Genomic DNA, 19,303 nt, shown 5'->3' with positions numbered 1-19,303 from the left:
CAGATAAATAGATAGATGGATAGATAGACAGACAGATAGATAAACATACAAATAAATAGATAGATGGATAGATAGACATACAGATAAATAGACAGATCGATAGATAGATAGATAGACAGATAGATAGACATACAGATAAATAGACAGATCGATAGATAGATAGATAGACAGATAGATAGACATACAGATAAATAGACGAACAGAAAAATAGATAGATAGATAGATAGACAGACAGATAGAGTAATTGATTGATGTGTGGTGATAGAGGGAGTGAGAGGGTGATAGAGGTGATGAATTACTTTTCTAGTAATGATGTTCCCGTCCTCATCAATAAAATGCTCCTCTGACACTGATTCCCCAGGAATGTTTCTCGCGTCCTCACCCTGAAGTCAAGGAGTTATAAAAACACTATATACTCTGATAAACACACACACACACACACACATGCAAACTATTCACACAGCATCAGCAAGGCTTCTGAATACTCCATGCCTGCAAGCTAAGGGATTGATTGATTTGGTGCTTTGTGTGCTGAGTGCAAACTAGCATGGTTAGTATCTACTGCGCATGTGACTGACCACCACCACCACACACTAGCAGGGTTAGTGTCTACTGCACATGTGACCATCACCACCACACACCACAAACCAGCAGGAAAACCAGCAAAGCGGGAGGAAAACTTTAGCAGTGTGATTACTTTTGAAACGTTAGAACAGTGCTTTTCAATCCTGCTCTGAAGAAAAAAGACTACAACAGGGGATGAAACAAGAAGTAAGAATAACCACACCTGGTAAGAAACCAGGTTTCCCCAAATTAAAATAATGAAAAAAATTGTTTCAAATTTCCAAAAGTCTTTAGTATAGATTAGAACCCAACACTGACAAATAAATGACTCTAGAACACATATGTAGTCTAGGGCACAGTGCTGTGAATACTTCTGAGCAGGATTGAATAACATAATCATGTTTTTGCTCATTATCTCGGCAACGACAGCGGTCAGACCAACAGAATTGGATTAGAAAGAGTACAATGGCCATTCCTGTTCCCAACAAGGCTCTGTGGCAAACCATGATTAAGCACTAAATGAAACGACGAGAGCACTGATGACGTGTTTGATTATTCCAGAACATTTCCAAAAAATTCATAAATAAGGTGTGTTTGTGTGCTTTATTACTATTGACAGTAATAAACATAATCAAAGTCCCCAGCAGAGCAGGGAGGCCTGTACACAGAAGAATGTTGCAGCTGTTATACTCTTTACAATTCTATGGGTCAGACTGTCTCAGACAGCAGCAGAACCTGGCTTAGATCTCTCCCAGTGTCAGCTGCTGACTGTTAAATAGCACCAGAAGGATGACAGATTACTAACAACTATCTCACAGATATCACTAAGAGGGAGGTAAGCAGACGTAAAAAATAAGCTCTCAGATTAGGAAACAGACAGTGAGAGTGAAAGTGTTGCCAGAAAGATGGCTAAATCCCCATTCCGGCCTATGATCAACCCCAATCTGGCCCGCAGCAACTATCTGGGTTGGGTTTGGTTCAGTCCAGCCACAGGCTAAATTCCCAGCGCACACCAAGCCAAAAGCTGACAGCAGAGTGAAGGCAACACCACACAACCCCTCATTCGGAACCCCTGCCATCCCTCCAACCCCTGTGATATCCCACCAAGACCCTAGGGTTCTGGACCCAAATCCCTGACGGGTCCAGTCTGGTACCTTAAGAATGAGGCGTCTGCGAAACACTCTGGTGGTGACAGTGTGCTCCTCGTCCGAGCCAGAGTCTGTAGCACTCAGCTGCTGAGAAATTTACTGGTTAGGGGGAAACTGCTGAGTCACTCATTCCCTGTCCCTTATTTAAGTAGACCGCTGGGCTATATACGTGCTGTGACATTGTTGGTCTTTTACTTGTGACAGAATAAATCACATTCTACTTCATCTGCTCCTTCTAAAATAAGGCCACCCTAAATCTTCAGCATTTGGCCAGAGAACACAAGTGTCCCAAACCTTTTTTTAAATGACTTTCCCAAACACTAAATTCAATGATCCTTCATCCCCTCTAAACTAAGGCAACCCTGCGTGCACCTGTGTACTTTTAGTTTTAGCTTAGTTAATTTGACAGAAATATTTTGACACAATGAAAGAAGGGTTACAGTCCATGACAAATGTATTAAGTCCTTTTCTTTTTTTCAGTTACTCTCCATGGTGTTCAAAAACAGCTATAAACTTCATCAAGATGTATACTTGTGTAGATGTTTGACCACTTCACACAGGAACGACAGGAAGTATATTTATAACTTGCATAGGTCATTTTCTGTCATCTAATTTCCATACACTAAAACATAGATTACTCTACAACAGAATATGCCATTGCAGCTGGTATGGCATATGACTTCATCATGTCACATTGTTGCTTAAGCGTGTAATGGGAACTTACATGCAGACCTCAAACTTGGATGAACACCAACAAATGCCATGTTGTGCAAAAAGTAATAATGATTTTGATCATGATGATTTGACAGCCTAGAACTAACACTAGAACTAACACTAACACTAACACAAGAACTAACACTAACACTAGAACTTAGACTAACACTAGTACTAACACTAACACTAACACTATCACTAGAACTAACACTTGCACTAACACTAGAACTAACACTAATACTAGAACTAACACTAACCCTAACACTAACACCAACACTAACACTAACACTAGAACCAACACTTAAACTAACACTTACACTATCACTAGAACTAACACTAGAACCAACACTTAAACTAACACTTACACTATCACTAGAACTAATACTAACACCAGAACTAACACTAACACTAACACTAGAACTTACACTAACACTAACACTAACACTAACACCAACACTATCACCAGAACTAACACTAACACTAGAACCAACACTAACACTAGAAGTAACACTAACACTAACACTAACACTAGAACTAACACTATCACCTGAACTTACACTAACACTAGAACTAACACTAACACTATCACTAACACTAGAACTAACACTAACACTATCACCAGAACTTACACTATCACTAACACTAACACTAGAACTAACACTAACACTATCACCAGAACTTACACTAACACTATCACTATCACTAGAACTAATACTAACACCAGAACTAACACTAACACTAACACCAACACTATCACCAGAACTAACACTAACACTAGAACTAACACTAACACTATCACTAACACTAACACTAGAACTAACACTAACACTAACACTATCACCAGAACTTACACTAACACTATCACTATCACTAGAACTAACACTAACACTAAAACAAACACTAACAATAGAACTAACACTCACACTAGAACTAACACTAACACTATCACTAGAACTAACACTAACACTAGAACCAAAACTATCACTAGAACTAACACTATCACTAGAACTAACACTTACACTATCACTAGAACTATCACTAACACTAGAACTAACACTATCAATAGAATTAACACTAACACTAGAACCAACACTAACACTAGAACTAACACTATCACTAGAATTAACACTAACACTACAACCAACACTAACACTAGAACTAACACTAACACTAGAACTAACACTAACACCATCACTAGAACTAACACTACAACCAACACTAACACTATCAATAACACTAGAACCAACACTAACACTAACACTTACACTAGAACCAACACTAAAACTAACACTAGAACCAACACTAACACTAATACTATCACTAGAATTAACACTAACACTAGAACCAACACTAACACTAACACTATCACTATCACTAACACTAACACTAGAACTAACACTAACTCTAGAACTAACAATAACACTAGAACCAACACTAACACTAACACTAGAACCAACACTAACACTACTCCAGACTCTGTGATATCCCAGGTGAGAGCTGATTCCAGTGTCAGGTTGTCATGTGCTGTGTTCTGTATTACCTGGACTTTGTGTTCGGAGACGAGGGCCCCCTCCTCTCTACCCCGCGCCCCTGTGCTCTTCCCGCTACGCTGGTTTTGGGAGTTTTGGGCTGGACTGTCGGAGCGCTCCCCGTTCTGACGTGGCCTCCCGGACTCGCCTCGCGACGAGGATGTGACGGAGTCGCTGGAATTCTCCTGGCTGGAAAGTGAAGAGAGAAAGACTGGGATGAGGATTATGGAAAGCTGATCAAGGAAAATGCTGCAGATTCCAATCATGAGCTTTCAGCTACTTTTGTAGCAACCTCCTGACCTGTTCTCCTGCCTGTCGATGAGGTCAGAGCTGAGGCTGCGTCCGGGGGTGGGAGGCTCCACGTTCACGCTGGACGTCTCGCTGTGCCAACCTGCAGAGAGCCAACAGTTACCTGCCTCTTCCTGCTCTCCTTTGGGTACTCCCTCCCTCTCTCTCTCCTCCGCCCTCTTCCCCCTCTCCTCGTCCTCCCCAGGATCCACCTCTCCCTCCATCCCTCTCTCCTCCACCTTCACAGGATCCACCTCTCCCTTCATCCCTCTCTCCTCCACCTTCACAGGATCCACCTCTCCCTCCATCCCTCTCTCCTCCACCTTCACAAGATCCACCTCTCCATCCTCCCCTCTTTCCTCCACCTTCACAGGATCTACCTCTCCCTCCATCCCTCTCTCCTCCACCTTCACAGGATCCACTTCTCCCTCCATCCCTCTCTCCTCCACCTTCACAAGATCCACCTCTCCATCCTCCCCTCTTTCCTCCACCTTCACAGGATCTACCTCTCCCTCCATCCCTCTCTCCTCCACCTTCACAAGATCCACCTCTCCATCCTCCCATTTTTCCTCCACCTTCACAGGATCTACCTCTCCCTCCATCCCTCTCTCCTCCACCTTCACAGGATCCACCTCTCCCTCCATCCCTCTCTCCTTCACCTTCACAGGATCTACCTCTCCCTCCATCCCTCTCTCCTCCACCTTCACAGGATCCACCTCTCCCTCCATCCCTCTCTCCTCCACCTTCACAGGATCCACCTCTCCATCCTCCTCTCTCTCCTCTACCCTCTTTTCCCTCTCCACTTTTCCACTTTGCTCCATCTTATCCGTATCCACCTCTACCTTCATCTTCCTCTTCTCCATCGGTTCAACAACCACCTCTCCCTCCTTTTCTTTATCTTGCACCTCTTCAGAATCCATCTCTCCCTCCCTCCCTCTCTCTTCAACTTTCTTCCCCTCTTCCTCTACCTTTTCAGCATCCAACTTTCCTTCCCTCACGCTGTCCTTCATCTTTACGACATCCACTTCTACCTCACAGCATCCCTCTATCTCTACCCACTCCGGGAAATAATAAGGCATTTCCTCTTGCTTCTCTTCGACCTCCTTCTTGTTTCTGCTCTCATCCCTGTCTTCCTCCCCTTCCCTCACTCTTTCTTCTGCTTCCTCCTTCTCCTCCCCTTCTTTTGGTTGCAGTGCTGCCAGTGCCTGGACCCAGGGCTGTGGGACTGCCTCTAAGCCCTGCTGACATGGCGCTGCCTGTTCTCCAACCACTGGATGCGGTTGCCGGGGCGACGGGAATGAGAATGATGATGGCAGTGATGGTGATGGTGCAACTTCCTCCTGACCCTCGGGCAGATGTTCATTGGAGTCTGTGCTCGGGGACAGGGGCTGTTTGCAGGGCTCAGTGGAGGGGGTGATGGGATTTTTGGAGGTTAGCATTTCCTCTTCCTTCTTTTGATGTGTGGTGTGTTTTGGTTCTTCCTCTTCCTGTGTATGTATGGTGGCCTGGAAGGTCCAGTCTGAGCAGGGAGTGCTAGGCGGAGTGTAGGGAGGAGGGATAATGTATATGGTGGGGTTGAGGGCGAGATCATGGTATTTGGGACAGGGAAAGGGAGGGTATGTCTCGACTGGGGCACATGGGGGCGAGTGTGTGTTTTCAGGGGTGTCAAGCTTCTGTGAAAAGGACAGGTCTTGGGGTCTAGTGGGGGGCTTTTCGGGGGGGCCTAGGATGCTCTCGTCAGTGAGGCACTGGTAGCCCCAGGAGTGGGACAATGTGGGGGGATCAAGGGGCAGGTCAGGAATGGGCTCCAGCTCAAGTGGGGAGGGGGGGCGGGGGGACGACTGGGTGGATGGGCCTGAATGGAGATCCTCTAGGATGCTTTGGTATCCTGTGTGAGGTGAGACAAATGGACACATACACGCAGACACACAAAGACGCAAAGACATACACAAAACAGACACCCAGAAAGAGTCACACACTCATACAAAGACACGCACATAAAAGCACAATGAACAATGAGTATGGGACAAAGTAGTACACACACAAGAACATGCGACACACTCTAACACATGAGCTCAACAAACAATGACAGTGAAACATTAATCGCATGGTGCATTTTCATTCTTACATGATCTGGATTAGAATGTTGACAGAACAAGAGATTATCAGAGAACATCAAGACAGAGAGAGTGAGAGAGAGAGAGAGAGAGAGAGAGATAGAGAGAGAGAGAGAGAGAGAGAGAGAGAGAGAGAGAGAGAGAATAGAGATAATGGACAGAAGGGCCTAAAGCAGTGACTTGTAAATGTCAGTGTACATGTGTGTCTGGGTGTATCTATGTGTATCAGTGTGTGAGTTATGATGGTGTGTAAGGTGTGTGTGTATGTAAACATTACTGGGTCTGAGAGCATGTCTGATGCTTTAACTGCCACACCTGAGACTTACACATGTCACACACAATGACCCACACCAACAGAGACAAAACAGAGAACAAGCACACAGAGACACATGCAAGACAACTGAAGTCACACTGACACAGACAAGGAAAGCGAGGAAACTAAATTCTGAAAAAGGATGACTTTGGAGGAAGATATATGGGAGGGATGGATGGGTGGGTGGGTGGATGGAAAGATGGCGGGATGGATAGATGGATTTTGTCGAATGAGAGGACAGAATGACCAAGAGAACGTTTGCACAGGAGGGAAGGAGGGAGAGCTGGCAGGCAGTCTAGGTGCCCCTCAAGGTTGTCAATTTTTGTCCCTTCCTTTTATCTTTCCTCCCTTTCTCACTCTTTGTCTCTCTCCCTCTCTCAACTCAGAAAAAGGGGTGTGGAGGGAGGTGTACACACGTCTACAGCTAGGGGGCGGAGTAGAGCAGTGGCTCGCCCCTCATACAGAACATGCCACACACACAGAGTTGAATCGGGCTAGAACTTAGACATTGCCAGGAGTCAAACAGAAAGTCATCACATGCACTTCCTTCAAAACCTCCATCGCCACTGACAGTGAAGAGAAGACTTAGAGCAAACACACCCCACATCAGTGATCAAGCAAGCTCAACACAGAGCTCTGTGGACTAAAAGATCATTTGCAAGACGTCATTCATTAATCTCAAACAGTGATTGTTAATTAGTGTCACAGTCAACTATTATCTCAATCCCAAGGCTGGTCAGGCGTCCGAATTGATGTCCCTAATCATCCCTATTCATTTAGAGAGCATCATGCCATAATGCTTTGCTCCAAATGGTCATCTACATGCATGTACACCAACATGCATATGAGTGGGGCGGGGGGCGGGGGTAGGGGGGTGGGCGGTGGAGGGTAAACTGCTCGGAGTGGGGGGTGGGGAAATAAACAAACACAAACAACAAGTTCTAAAAATGTGTTTTTAAAAAATAAACGTGGGGCATCTGTCACCCACACAGGGTATTGTGTATCTTTCCGCCTAAAGATAAAAAAAGAAGGAAAGGAACATTCCTGGATTCACGGATTGGGTTTTTACAGCGTGGTGTCCCAATCCCTGATTTTAGATGATTATAAAGTGTGATGTCGGATTTACACAATTCCTGAGTGAATATTTAGATATTCCAAATCCCCCATATCTTCCGTAAGGTGTAAGGCAAAGATTTCAGGTGCCTTGCTACCAAAATAATGCTAAACGATTGCAAAAAAAGAGAGAAAAAAACGGAATAAGGGGAGGGATGGGGAAGGAGGTCTGCTAGATGGACCTAAAATTTACCATCAGCCTGATCCTGGTACACAGCGTAATCATCTGCAAAACTTCGGGTGCCTGAAATGTTACCATAGTCAAATATGGGCCCTTCCAGCAAAGTCACTATGTCCATCCTGTTCACTTTGGTCAACACAGCAGTCAAGGTGTCCGCTAGGGAAGAACAGAAGGAGCACATTAAAGGCCCATCCACACTCCCAACAATAACAATTACAAAAACTGTGAATATAGTCTTATAATGCCTTTAGCTAACAATGGCAGCATCCACACCACACGCTATAACAACACAGATATTAAGAATGATATTGTTGGGCATCACTTTCAGAGCAATTTTGTGAACAATAAAAAAATGACAGCATGATATTAAACCATGACTTATATTTGTGGGAGGTTATAATTATATAGTTATAGTTACAGTTGTTGTTATAGTTATTGCTGGCAGTGTGGACAGCCCTTGTGTCATAGGAGAAGATTTCAATCATATTTAGGATAAAAGAGAAATAATAAAAAGGCTGAAAAGAAGGCAGAGATACATTGAAAGAGAGCGAGAGAATAAGATAGAAAATGGTGATGATAAAAGAAGGGGAGAGACTTAAAATCATTAGGAAAAATAATCGAGCAATGGGAACATGCACAGAGGGGTAAGAGAAAAAGGCAAGAAAAGGTGATGGGGAAAGAAAGAAAGAAAGAAAGAAAGAAAGAAAGAAAAGGAATAGAAAGTAGAGAGGCGAGTCCTTACTCGTGGCGTTCTTTTCCTCTCTGCCGACCCATTTCTTGAGCAACATGAAGCTCTGAGCGGTCAGAGAATTGGGGTTCTCCACACGGATATGGTTGATCTCATCCACCGAGAAGTTCAACTCACGAGCCACCTCTGCAATAAAGAACAAAACACACATCATGCCACATCCTGAGCTACTGTGCCAATATGCAGTATTAAATCATGATCTAAATGTCTTCTTTTCATAGAAAGGCCAACACAGCATGTTGCCAATTAATACAGAGACAAATCTTATGTCCTTGTGCTGCATTGCAAGGCCTTATGAGACCAGCAGGGGACAATGTTTGACGTGGTCCTGTGTTGCAATATCTTATGGCTGACATTCAGTGGCATTTTAGTGTTTGTGTGTGTGCACCAGCCCTCTTTCTCTATTTGAAAATTGCCAGCCTACTTCTCCTGTACATACACACACAAACATTCCCACACAGACACAAACACAAGTACACTGAAACACTACAAAGCCAAATTAAACACAAGTGCTTGGGCATAGGTGACTTCAGTGCACTTTGTTCTCTTGTTTGCCTTTGATCCTGAGCAAAGCCTACAGGGACCAAAAGCTCTCCCAGGTAACTCTTCCAGCAGTAAAGATTCATCAGTCCCTCCATTATGCACCCTCTGAATGTCCTTGAAGGATTAACTAGTCAATTATTCTGTTATCTTTGTCCTCAAGGCCATGGACTGAAATCAGACTTGCACGCTGTCATTGTAATTAATTAAGGACCGTATTTAACATAGATAACAAAGACCACTGTTGACTATTAAAAGAAACATCATATGTGTTTGGAAGTAATCATGCGGTAGATTCAAAGGTAAACTCAAAGCATAATTTGAATGAAGACTGATGCTCAGAGATGTACAAGTGTTACTCAGGCCTAGTCCTCAGGCCTCAGGCCTAGTCATGATCTGAAGAAGATCTTTTGCATCCTCCTCTCCATTGATTGTTGATAAGGGCTATAAAGCACTTTGTGAGTATATGCTTTTTAAGTGCTATACAATAAATTATTTTTATATTTGTAATTATTAAAGGATCTGAGCCAGGACTAGTTGCACTGTATGTTGCTGTCGGGGGTTCTGGACATGGCTCATGTGAGTTTGTGTGTGTGTGTGTGTATGCATGTTTGTGTGTGTGTGTGTGTGTGTGTGTGTGTGTGTGTGTATGTGTGTGTGTCTGTAAGCACTTAGCCCATATTCCCATACGATTTGGAGACAACAGATGGTGTGCTACTAAAAACACTGCTTCCCAAGAACATTCTAGACCACCGCCGGTCAGCAGTCACTGTAACATCAGTGGAATACGCTTGTGAGGACAAACAGTGGCTCTGGAGCAGCTTTTCAATGGCATGTGGTGTGATGATAAAGCTAAACGCACAACAATTTCTGCCAACCCTATGAGTCATGCCTTATGGTGTCTTGTTCCAAACAGAAAACTGAGGATCTGTTGGTTCCAAACCTGTCCTAGAAAACTGTTACTACTAGCTGCACTGTCACACAAACAATTTGTATCTGAATAACATACTAGAACCCAACAGAAACACTTGTACTAATGTAATAAATGAGGACACAATATTCAGATCTCCACCAGGTATCACTGAGATTTTGACACCATAAGGTTAGCAAAATGTTGAAGCACACTCCAGTCCACGTCATGAGTTCTTCATAGAAATACATTCCAGTCAGGCTGTTCCAACAGATAATTTCGGGTTGAATCCAGGCATATGTGGATGGTAGAAAAATCGGACTACTGTCTCACCCGTCCAGCTGAGTCCAAGGTGATCGGCCACAATAGCCATTCGGAGGTCTGTCCTTTCACAAGGGCTCTGGGGACCTGAAAGACATGACATTAAGAAAAAACATGCATGTATCAGTGTTGCATCCATACAGTTTGACACCTCAGGAGAAAATGTGTTGTACTGTACGCTTTTCTGGCCAAACGGTACCCTGTGGAAAACGTTTTAGTGTCTTTGAAATAGGGGACAACGTGATGGCTTAACTGACCAGCTGTCATAGATCAGAGGACTACAGGATGTGTTTGAAACACAAAAGTTAATAGATAGATATAGATATTAGCATAGCACTGTGGATGGCAAGAAAAGGGTTCCAGAGGGTATTAGATAAACCAGTAATGTGTCTGGGAATATGTTTACCACGTAGGCTATGCAGGCAGTAACAGGAAATAATCATATAGAAAATAACACAAAAAGCCAACATTAACAGGTTAAAAGGTTTGACGGATGTGGATAAAGTTCTACAGTGAAGTGACATCTTCTTTAAAGAGGTAGAAGGACTAAGCATGCAGATACCTGTATGGTCTTGTTAAGTCAAGACTGACACTAGGAATACAAAATCAGACACACGTCTGTACAAACACACAAACAGACAGACAGAATGCCTTTGTGGGACACTAGCTAGTTGGTCTGGTATCCCAGTCTCTTGGTGCCCCTATAGTAATCTTTCTGCCAAAATAGTTGGGAGAGAGAGTGGAGGGTCGAATCTGACAAGGACACTACAGCACAGTAACACAGGGTACAAGGATGACAAGTATGACGATAATGACAGCTACAGGTAAACACGCCACAGGCAGTCAAGACAAGTCAAATCAAATCAATTAACCAATCACAACGGCTCATGCAACTAATAAGGATCAATATGAAAATCTAGTAAAGTTTTACAAACTAGGCTTGATCTCCGCGACGGGGGGCGCCCCGCGAGTCCCTGCCACCTGCCGCCCCTCCTTCCCGCCTCCAGTCCGCCGGCTCCTCTTCCTCTCACCTCCCGACCCCCTGGTGACCTTTGCCCTGGTGGGCACAGCCCCACGGGCGGAGCCGGCGGAGTTGGAGGGCTGTGATGGCTGAGAGGGGTCCGACAGGGAGCTGCTCCTGGAGGTGCTGCTGCTGCTGCGGCTGCTGTCTTCCTCGGACTGTGACTGCTCTCCCTGCCTGCGCTTCTGCCTCTCCTCGTCTGAAAGACGCTTCGCCAGCTTTAGCGTCTCCCCGCTAACGCTTTCAAAGAACTCGATGGAACGTCTACACACCTCGCTCAGGTCTGACTGCCTGCCAGCTGCTGCTGCTGCCTCGCTCACCGTACCTGAGACACCTGCCGGACTGACTTTGGGAAGCGCCTTGGAGGCACTGACTACCTGTACGACTGCCTTCTCTGCCTTGGGCCTGATCATCCTAGGTGCTACCTGAGCTGTAATTGGGGAGACCGTTGCACTGTTTGCTTTAACCTCCTTGACTGGGATTCTGGATTTGGGCTCTAGGGGCACTGGGGCAGGAGTGAATCCTTTCCTAGCTTCTGGCTTCACAACTTGCCTGGGTTTCTGTTTCCCTGAGGTTGAACTCTGAAATGTAAATCCAGAGGCTTTGACTGGGAGTCTCGACTTGGGCTGCCTGACCTCTGACTCCTTGGGTGTATCGGCTTTCCTCTCCTTCCTTTCACTCTGAGTGCTACCTTTCCCCTCTACTCTTTCCACTGTGTCTTTACTCATCTGAGCTTCTATTCTACTGGCTTTTTGAAGAGTAGGCTGAGATGATGTCTGTAGGTTGAAAACTACGCTTCCCCGCTGGATGTAGTTGGCCTGAACACTAGATGATTCTAGGTTGTTGTTGTTATTGCAATTTTCAGTAGGAAGATCTCTCCTATCACCTGGCTTTGTTTCAGAGCGCTTGCTGCCAAACTGACTATCAACAATATTGCTGTTCAAACTAACATACTCTGCCATCAGGCTGTCTGTTATTTCCGTCTTAACGTCCGCTAACTCGGCTGAACCAGAGTCTTTCTTAATGGTTATGGAGGCAGTGATTCCCATTTTAATGGGCGTACGTAATTTAGTGTCAACTTTAGAAGCAGTGACTGTGCAAGAGGAGGCAATCTCTGCAATGTCACTAGGTGAGGAATCCAGGCAGCCGGAGATGGGCTGACTGGGGTTGGTCATGGATGGTGTGCTGGCTGTGGTGGCCTCTACGTTCACCTCTACAGCTCTCTCCCCTGTCTTTGCCTGGGAGGCCACTAGTCCTGTACTCCTGCCCACCTTCCCCTTGTCCCCTGGTATCCCTGGCTCATCGTCAGAGGTATGCTCACCAATCTGGAAAAACTGAAGTCTTTCTTCAACAAAATCCCGCTTGCTCATGTCAATAGCACCGCTGCGAGTCATCTCAAACATCTTGCCCTCATGGAAGGGGAAAGGATTTGGCTCGCTAGTTGGCGTGCTCTCATCGGTGGGAGTTCTAGCAGGAGTAGTGTCTGGTGTGGTCGCCTGAGACTTGTCGTCTACAGACAAACCAAAAGGCTTGGTGTCCTCATCTTTTCCTTTGGAGTCAAAGCATCCATCCTCGCCCTCTTTGGTGGACCATGGATCAAATTCCAGACCCTTGGTGGCAACAGTTTTGAAGGTGGTGTTCAAGTCATCTGTCCAGCTGTCCAATGCTTGCCTTTCTGGGTGCCTTCCCTCCAGGGAGAAAATCTCATCATCTTCTTCATTTTTCTCTTTTGAGTTGCTTTTTGATTTAGCCTTTTCCCCTGCCCCCTCCTCATTTGGTGAACTTTCTTCCTCGATGACCTCAAGCTTAGATTGGCTGAACGAGCGATCTGCTGCCTTTCCATCATTCGAGAGGCTTGACGTTTTTGGGTCACTCAGGCCATCATCCTCATCTTGCAAGTCATAGCCATCCAGAGAATCAATCTCTGTGGCGTCAGTGTCATGGGAGAACTCTGCTGTAGTTGCTAGGGAACAGTCTGTGATTGACTGATCATTACCATTTGCTTCAAGCTCAATGTCATCTCCTTTTTCTTCGCCGTTCAAAGCCGAGTCCTTGCCATTCGAGCCATTCCTATCCTTTCTCTGCTTTGTGCGTTTTGGTTCAGGGCTCTCCTCAGATATCTTGAAGCTGTATTTTTTTAAGGGAATGGGCTGGAACACTGACTCATCGTCACTTGAGTCACTCTCGTCAGCACCAGGAGGAAGAGGAGAGGGAGGCTGGACTCGTATGACAGGCTCCGCAAGAAGATGCCTGTCGTGCTCCTCTTGGAGGTTCACCTCCATCATCTCCGTCTCAGCCTCGGAGGAGGGACATGATCCTTTCTTCTCAGGTTCAGACTGCTCTCCCTCTGAAGAAGACGGAGGTGGCGGAAACTCAATATAAGCTATTCTTCTGTCTTTTGGTCTTCTGGGTGCCTCTTGGCTTCCTTTCTGGGGCTCTGAAGACTTTGCTGGTTTGGACTCGTTGAAGATGAAAGTCTTGCCTTGGTCCTCTTCTTCAGACTCCTCAGTAATTGGGCTTGGCATACCTGCCATGGGACCGATGACAGACTCTGGAGTTCTACAGGTGAGATCATAACTTACCCCCTCAGATGTGGGAGTCTCTGGGGTGACTGGGCTTTTTCCAGAACTGTCCAAGAAGGTGACCTGTTCAAGAGTGTCATCTTCTGGGCTACCCTGGGGAGAGGGAGGCTGCTTTTGTTTTACTGTGTAAAAAGCTCCCCTAGTTTCGTGTACTGTTCGACTTTCGTGACTTACTATCTTTTTGTACGTGCTCAGCTGCCCTGTGGCGGTTTCCTTCTCATACTGCTGTCCCACTTGAATGCTAACATAAACAGGTAGAGGCTTGATGTCTTTGAAACTCTCTGTAGCTGCGACAGGTGACACCTTTTCCATGTACTCCACCTGATCACTATCGACACCATTGCAAATTACAGTAGTGATCGACTCTGAGGGAGATCCTATGGATGACAGATCACTAGATGATCTGCTTTCTTCAGAACTACAGTTTAACCTGTTTCTAGCTAATGTAGGTATATGTGAACTACCCCTATCATGAGCTTTGACTGCATTATCTAACTTTAATGTACTATTCTGATGATGGTTTATAAAACTAGATGACACCCTAACAGGAATTTGTGATTCCGAGTTTTTTTTTAGAGCTCTGTTACACTGATCAGAGTTGGTGCTATCTTCTCGGATAACAAGCTCTGTGTAGATAATTTTCTGGGTTGTTTCCTCCTTGGTGGATATTTCCCCTTCACGTTCATTGCGGGGTTTGTGGTGTCCGTTGTCATGGCTTTCCCAGTTTTTTTTTTCTTCAGACTCTTTCATATTGCTATTGTGTTTTGGGGAGGAACCTTTGGGAAGGGTTCTGTGCCTTTCACCTGACTGATTTTGAGAGAAGGCCTGAGCTTCTCTTACATAATAGTTTTGTCCATTTTTTGGACTGCCTTCAGGATCATGATCTTTCTTTGGGCTTTGCTCTCGGCTGCAGGAGTCTGCAAAAACCTGATAGGCCGGCGATTTGCTCTCAGAAAGCTTTCTGATAGTATTGGGTGAGGTTTGTCCCCTCCACTGAAGACCCTTATCTTGTTTTTGAGCCTCTGCCTCAAACTTCATCCTCACTGAACTGACTTTAGAAGTGGAAGGCTGGAACGATTTGGAAGTGTCACTCAAACTGCTTGTCGAAGAAACATCCACTTGTTTCTGCTTTTCATCGCCATACTGAAAGAGCGCTCGTCTCTCTGGGCTACTTGGCAAGCTGGCACATTTTCTGTCATTCGACCCATATCTATCCCTAAATCTGTCCCTGCTCCACTCCTCTCCACTCCCTCCATTCCGGTACGCTGATCTCTCAGGGCTGCTCCGCGTGGAGCTCGGCCCTGACCTCGTCTCCCTTGAGTCTGGGCACCGGGACTTTTTCTCGGGGGATGACAACTCATCATTTAGTTTCTCTGTTTTGTCACGAAAAAACTGAGACACTTCACTGAGTTTCTCCTCTGCCTCTTTGACAGTCTTGTCTACCCTGTCCTCGTAGACCTTCTCCCTGCTCCTACCCTGCCTATCCTCTGTGACTCGCATCCACACAGACTGCTTAGGGCTACCTGGCTCTGAGGAGTACTGCAGCAGCGTTAGTTTGTCATACTGGCTGTCTGGGTTGGACCTATCTGAGGAATTATTTGACGGCTTCAACATGAACTCTCTCATGGAGCCATGGTGGCCTACTTCCTCATAGACACTCCTTTCAGGGCCCTGTAAACGGAACCTGTCAATCACTGACTCATCAGAATCTGAGTGTGAAGAGTCACATTTGTCAGAGTGGAGCATTTTGTCTGCAAATTTATAAGATTCTCCCCTGACCTCTGACGACTCATCATCTTGGTACTCAACAGAGTGCTGGCTCAAAAGCCTCAAGGTCTTATAGGAGTCGTCTGCCATTAGTTGAGCTGAACTTGGGCGGCTGTCATCTTCCTGAGGCACAGTTGTATTGACTCGGGAGGAGTCCAAATAGCAAGGAAGTGATTCCTCAGGCTCCTCCGCTTCATGCTCTCTGATAGCATATTCCTTCATCCCACTGTTTCCCTGGTAGATATACATTTCTTTTTCTGGGTGTTTTTTGGTCTCACGTATGATAACTCCAGATGGTTCGGATTTGCCACCTTTCTCAATATGAACCTCGATAATTCTCTCCACCTTGGGCATTCCAGACATGTCCCTGTCTGAAGGCCTTGGTGAAGATTCTGCTCTGTGGCCTTCACCTCCAGCCTTGTGTTCAAACAAGCCTGATAATTCCCTGGAGGGATCTCTTCCTGACTGGAAAGCTTTCATGATGTCTCTCACAGACATAGTTTCTTCATGTCTCTCAGGTGTACCATCCTTGCTGGAAGGCTTGTGGTAGACCATGCGGGTTGTGGTTGTTATATGTGTTTCCTCTTTCACCCTCATGCCTTTGCCCATCATAGAATCTTCCTCCTGATTGGTTCTTGCCTGGTAGGCTTTGACTCGATCCTTAATCGATCCTCCAGGAGATCTGGGCTCGAAGTCGATGCACTGGGAAGGTGTTTTAGCCGCTCTTGCTTCCTCCATGACTGATTCGTGAATGTCGTCTGGAGGCTCGTAGCTCCGTATGACATGGACGACCTCAGTTCGAGTTTCAGTGATGACAGGAGGAATAGGCACGTCCTGGAATAGGGCCTTGGGTCCCATTCCCTCAGCGCTCTGAGGAGCAGAAGGAGTCCTCTCACTTCTTGTCTCAAAGCCACTGTCTGAGAGTGGACTTTTGTCCTGGGATATGTCATCTGGAGAGTCCAACATGGCATCACTTCCAAACAGAGCTTCGGCTAGCTTACAGAGTTCTTTCTCTGAGGCAGAGGGTCGCATGTTGGTTGGGGGCATTCTGAGCTTGTGCTCTTGAATGGCCATGGCAGGTTTAAGCACTCGTTTCTGTTTCTCCTCTCCCTCTCTCCTCACCTCCTCGTTCCTTTGCTTGGCTTCTGCAATTTTCGAAAGAGGGCTAGCACCAATGTCATTTGAAAGGTAGTCCACCACCTTTGCTAGGTTAAAATCCCTATCGGGTATGGTCTTTGATTTAGTCTGGTGGGCCACTGTTTCATAGCGTGGTGGACTTCTCCAGTTACTGTGTTGGCTGTCATCTATCTCGTCCTCATTCTCAATGCTTGGTTTGCGGGGAACTTTGCTATCTCTCAGCACATCTTTGGTCAGTATCTCACTGACTTTAACAAGATCCTGCTTCACTTTCTCTACAATTCTATAAGGTTCCTCATCCTCCATTTTCTCTTTGGGAGAATCGGAACGTAGACCTTTTGTAGCAGAGCTGGTGTCCGTCTGCAAAATGGCAGACATCCTGATCAAGTCTTCTTTCATGTCGGCCACATCCTTCAGTATTTCCTGGCTGGAAGAGAGAGGGGATGTGGAGGCAGTAGACTTTTGAGCTGAGGGAGATATGAACAGTTGAGTTTTGACTGGTGACAAAGTCCTAACAAAGGGAGACTGGGACTGTTTGCTTGGATCAGGGGGGGGCATCTTTCTAGGGGACAAGAGTGCAGCAGCTGATTTGGACACATCTGGAAGCTTTCTAAATTGATGTTGCTCTGGTAAGACATTAATGACAGAGTACACTGGTACTGTAACAGTATTTGACGTTGCAGACGTAGTGGAGGAAGGCGGGGGCCTGATGTTGGCATAGAGGGAGTTGGAGGCAGAGGAACGAAACGACTGATAGGAGGAGGATGGTGTGGAAGACATGGACTTTAGTGTTCCATAGCCTGATGCGGAACAAGAGTTGAAGGTTTTCTCCACCTCGTCAAGGGCAGCGTTGACGCTGGTTGTGGCTGCGTTGGTTGTTGCCTGGATCCTCTCTTGTAGGGTGCTTGACAGGAGAGAAGTTGGAGAGGCAGAGCGATATTTGGTTGGCGAAACCGTTCCATTTATCAGTGCCGCCGTGCTTGGGGCAGCATTTGACTTCAGGGGTGAGGTGAGAGACGAGAAGAATCCCCTTGAAACTGCAGAGGGGTCAGAGCTTGTCCGGACAGAGGACAGACCTGGGACGGTTTTGATTGGCGAGGACGTGACTGGAGCAATGGAGGTCACCACTTTCTTGTAGGGCAACGTGGAGCCGTACATGCTCAGGGAAGATTTTGGGGAGGCCGGAGGGGTCATCGCGATGGAGGACCTCTCGAGAAGAGACCCAGTAGGTGGCACAGGGGAAGTCCTGGCCTGCAGGGCAGCAAGGCCCTTTACAGACACCAGATCAGGGGCGCTTTTCCCAGGGGACGACAGAAGTGTGGGGGAGGACTGGACTGGGTATTGGACCTGCTGTACAACTGTCTTTATCGGGGAGGAGATAGTTCTATACGAGCGGGCAGGGGAGCCTATGTCACTAGAGGACCTAACAGAGGCAGCTGGAGAGCCTCCGATGACTGACTTGATGGGGGACGCCGAGTTGATGGACCAGGCAGACTTTAGTGGTGAGGCACAGGGGGTGTTGGATGAGGAGCTGGAGTGAGATCCGAAACCAGATTTAGCCTGGCTAGGCGCGTGAACGGGAGTATTAGACGACCAGGACTGGTAGGATCGCGTTGAAAAGACAGGCTTGTAAGCATAGCCCGGAGTCTGTTGTTGTGGCATTGTTGATGCTTTTTGCTGAGGTGTGTTCTCTCGGTCAGCTGCTTCTTGAATAAGCCAAATTAAAAAAGGAGCAGTGAAAATAATAAAGACCAACGGAAAAAAAGCAACGGAAATTGTTAAAGAAAAAAAAGAAAGAGAGAGAAAAACTTGTCAGTAAGGTTAGAAAGAGAGAGAGCATAAATATAGCATCAAACATCTTTTCTGGGAGATGACAATGGAACTCGTGGTGTGATGTTGGAGGTGCTAAAGTAAACAGTAAGTGAAAAGAAGTCAAAATGGAAAAAAATTTCAAAAGAAATTCAAACATAAATGACACCAAACATAACATAAAAGACATGTGTGTGAATGCAGAAAAGGCAGCCACGCCGGTGTTCGCAAAAAAAAAAAATCACCTTATTGACTTTTCGTTAAGTTAGTGGTCTTATTTATGACTTGGGAATGGTAGACTGGACTCCAAGGGGAAACACAACACATCTTAGACATAAGTGTGTAGAGAGAGACACACTGTTTCTATTTACGTGGGGTTTATAATTTATGTTAATGTAGCTTAATCTACCATATACCTTATTAAAAGCTATTTATGTATCCACCTTCAAATAAAACGGCTTAGTAAACCACATGTAACAGATCTTTTGAGAAAGACTCTTT

General features: G+C 45.8%; 1 protein-coding gene across 1 annotated transcript in view; it reads right to left on the bottom strand.

Moving 5' to 3' along the window:
- Nucleotides 1–19,303, bottom strand: part of LOC308373656 (ankyrin-3-like) — a gene marked incomplete at its 5' end in the record, with an annotated part of 97,253 nt that overhangs the window by 4,281 nt on the left and 73,669 nt on the right. Inside the window, 8 exons of the mRNA XM_080849251.1 lie at nucleotides 300–383; nucleotides 1,719–1,799; nucleotides 3,967–4,144; nucleotides 4,256–4,346; nucleotides 7,980–8,123; nucleotides 8,710–8,841; nucleotides 10,499–10,573; nucleotides 11,422–18,699. Coding sequence (XP_080705377.1) covers nucleotides 300–383; nucleotides 1,719–1,799; nucleotides 3,967–4,144; nucleotides 4,256–4,346; nucleotides 7,980–8,123; nucleotides 8,710–8,841; nucleotides 10,499–10,573; nucleotides 11,422–18,699 — 8,063 coding nt within the window. The remainder of the gene's footprint in view (nucleotides 1–299; nucleotides 384–1,718; nucleotides 1,800–3,966; nucleotides 4,145–4,255; nucleotides 4,347–7,979; nucleotides 8,124–8,709; nucleotides 8,842–10,498; nucleotides 10,574–11,421; nucleotides 18,700–19,303) is intronic.

The sequence above is a fragment of the Sprattus sprattus genome (assembly GCF_963457725.1).
Source record: "Sprattus sprattus genome assembly, chromosome: 12".
In the NCBI taxonomy this organism is placed as follows: Eukaryota; Metazoa; Chordata; class Actinopteri; order Clupeiformes; family Clupeidae; genus Sprattus; species Sprattus sprattus.
The sequence above is the reverse complement of the archived record's forward strand: the minus strand, read 5'-3'. Positions and strand labels throughout refer to the sequence as shown.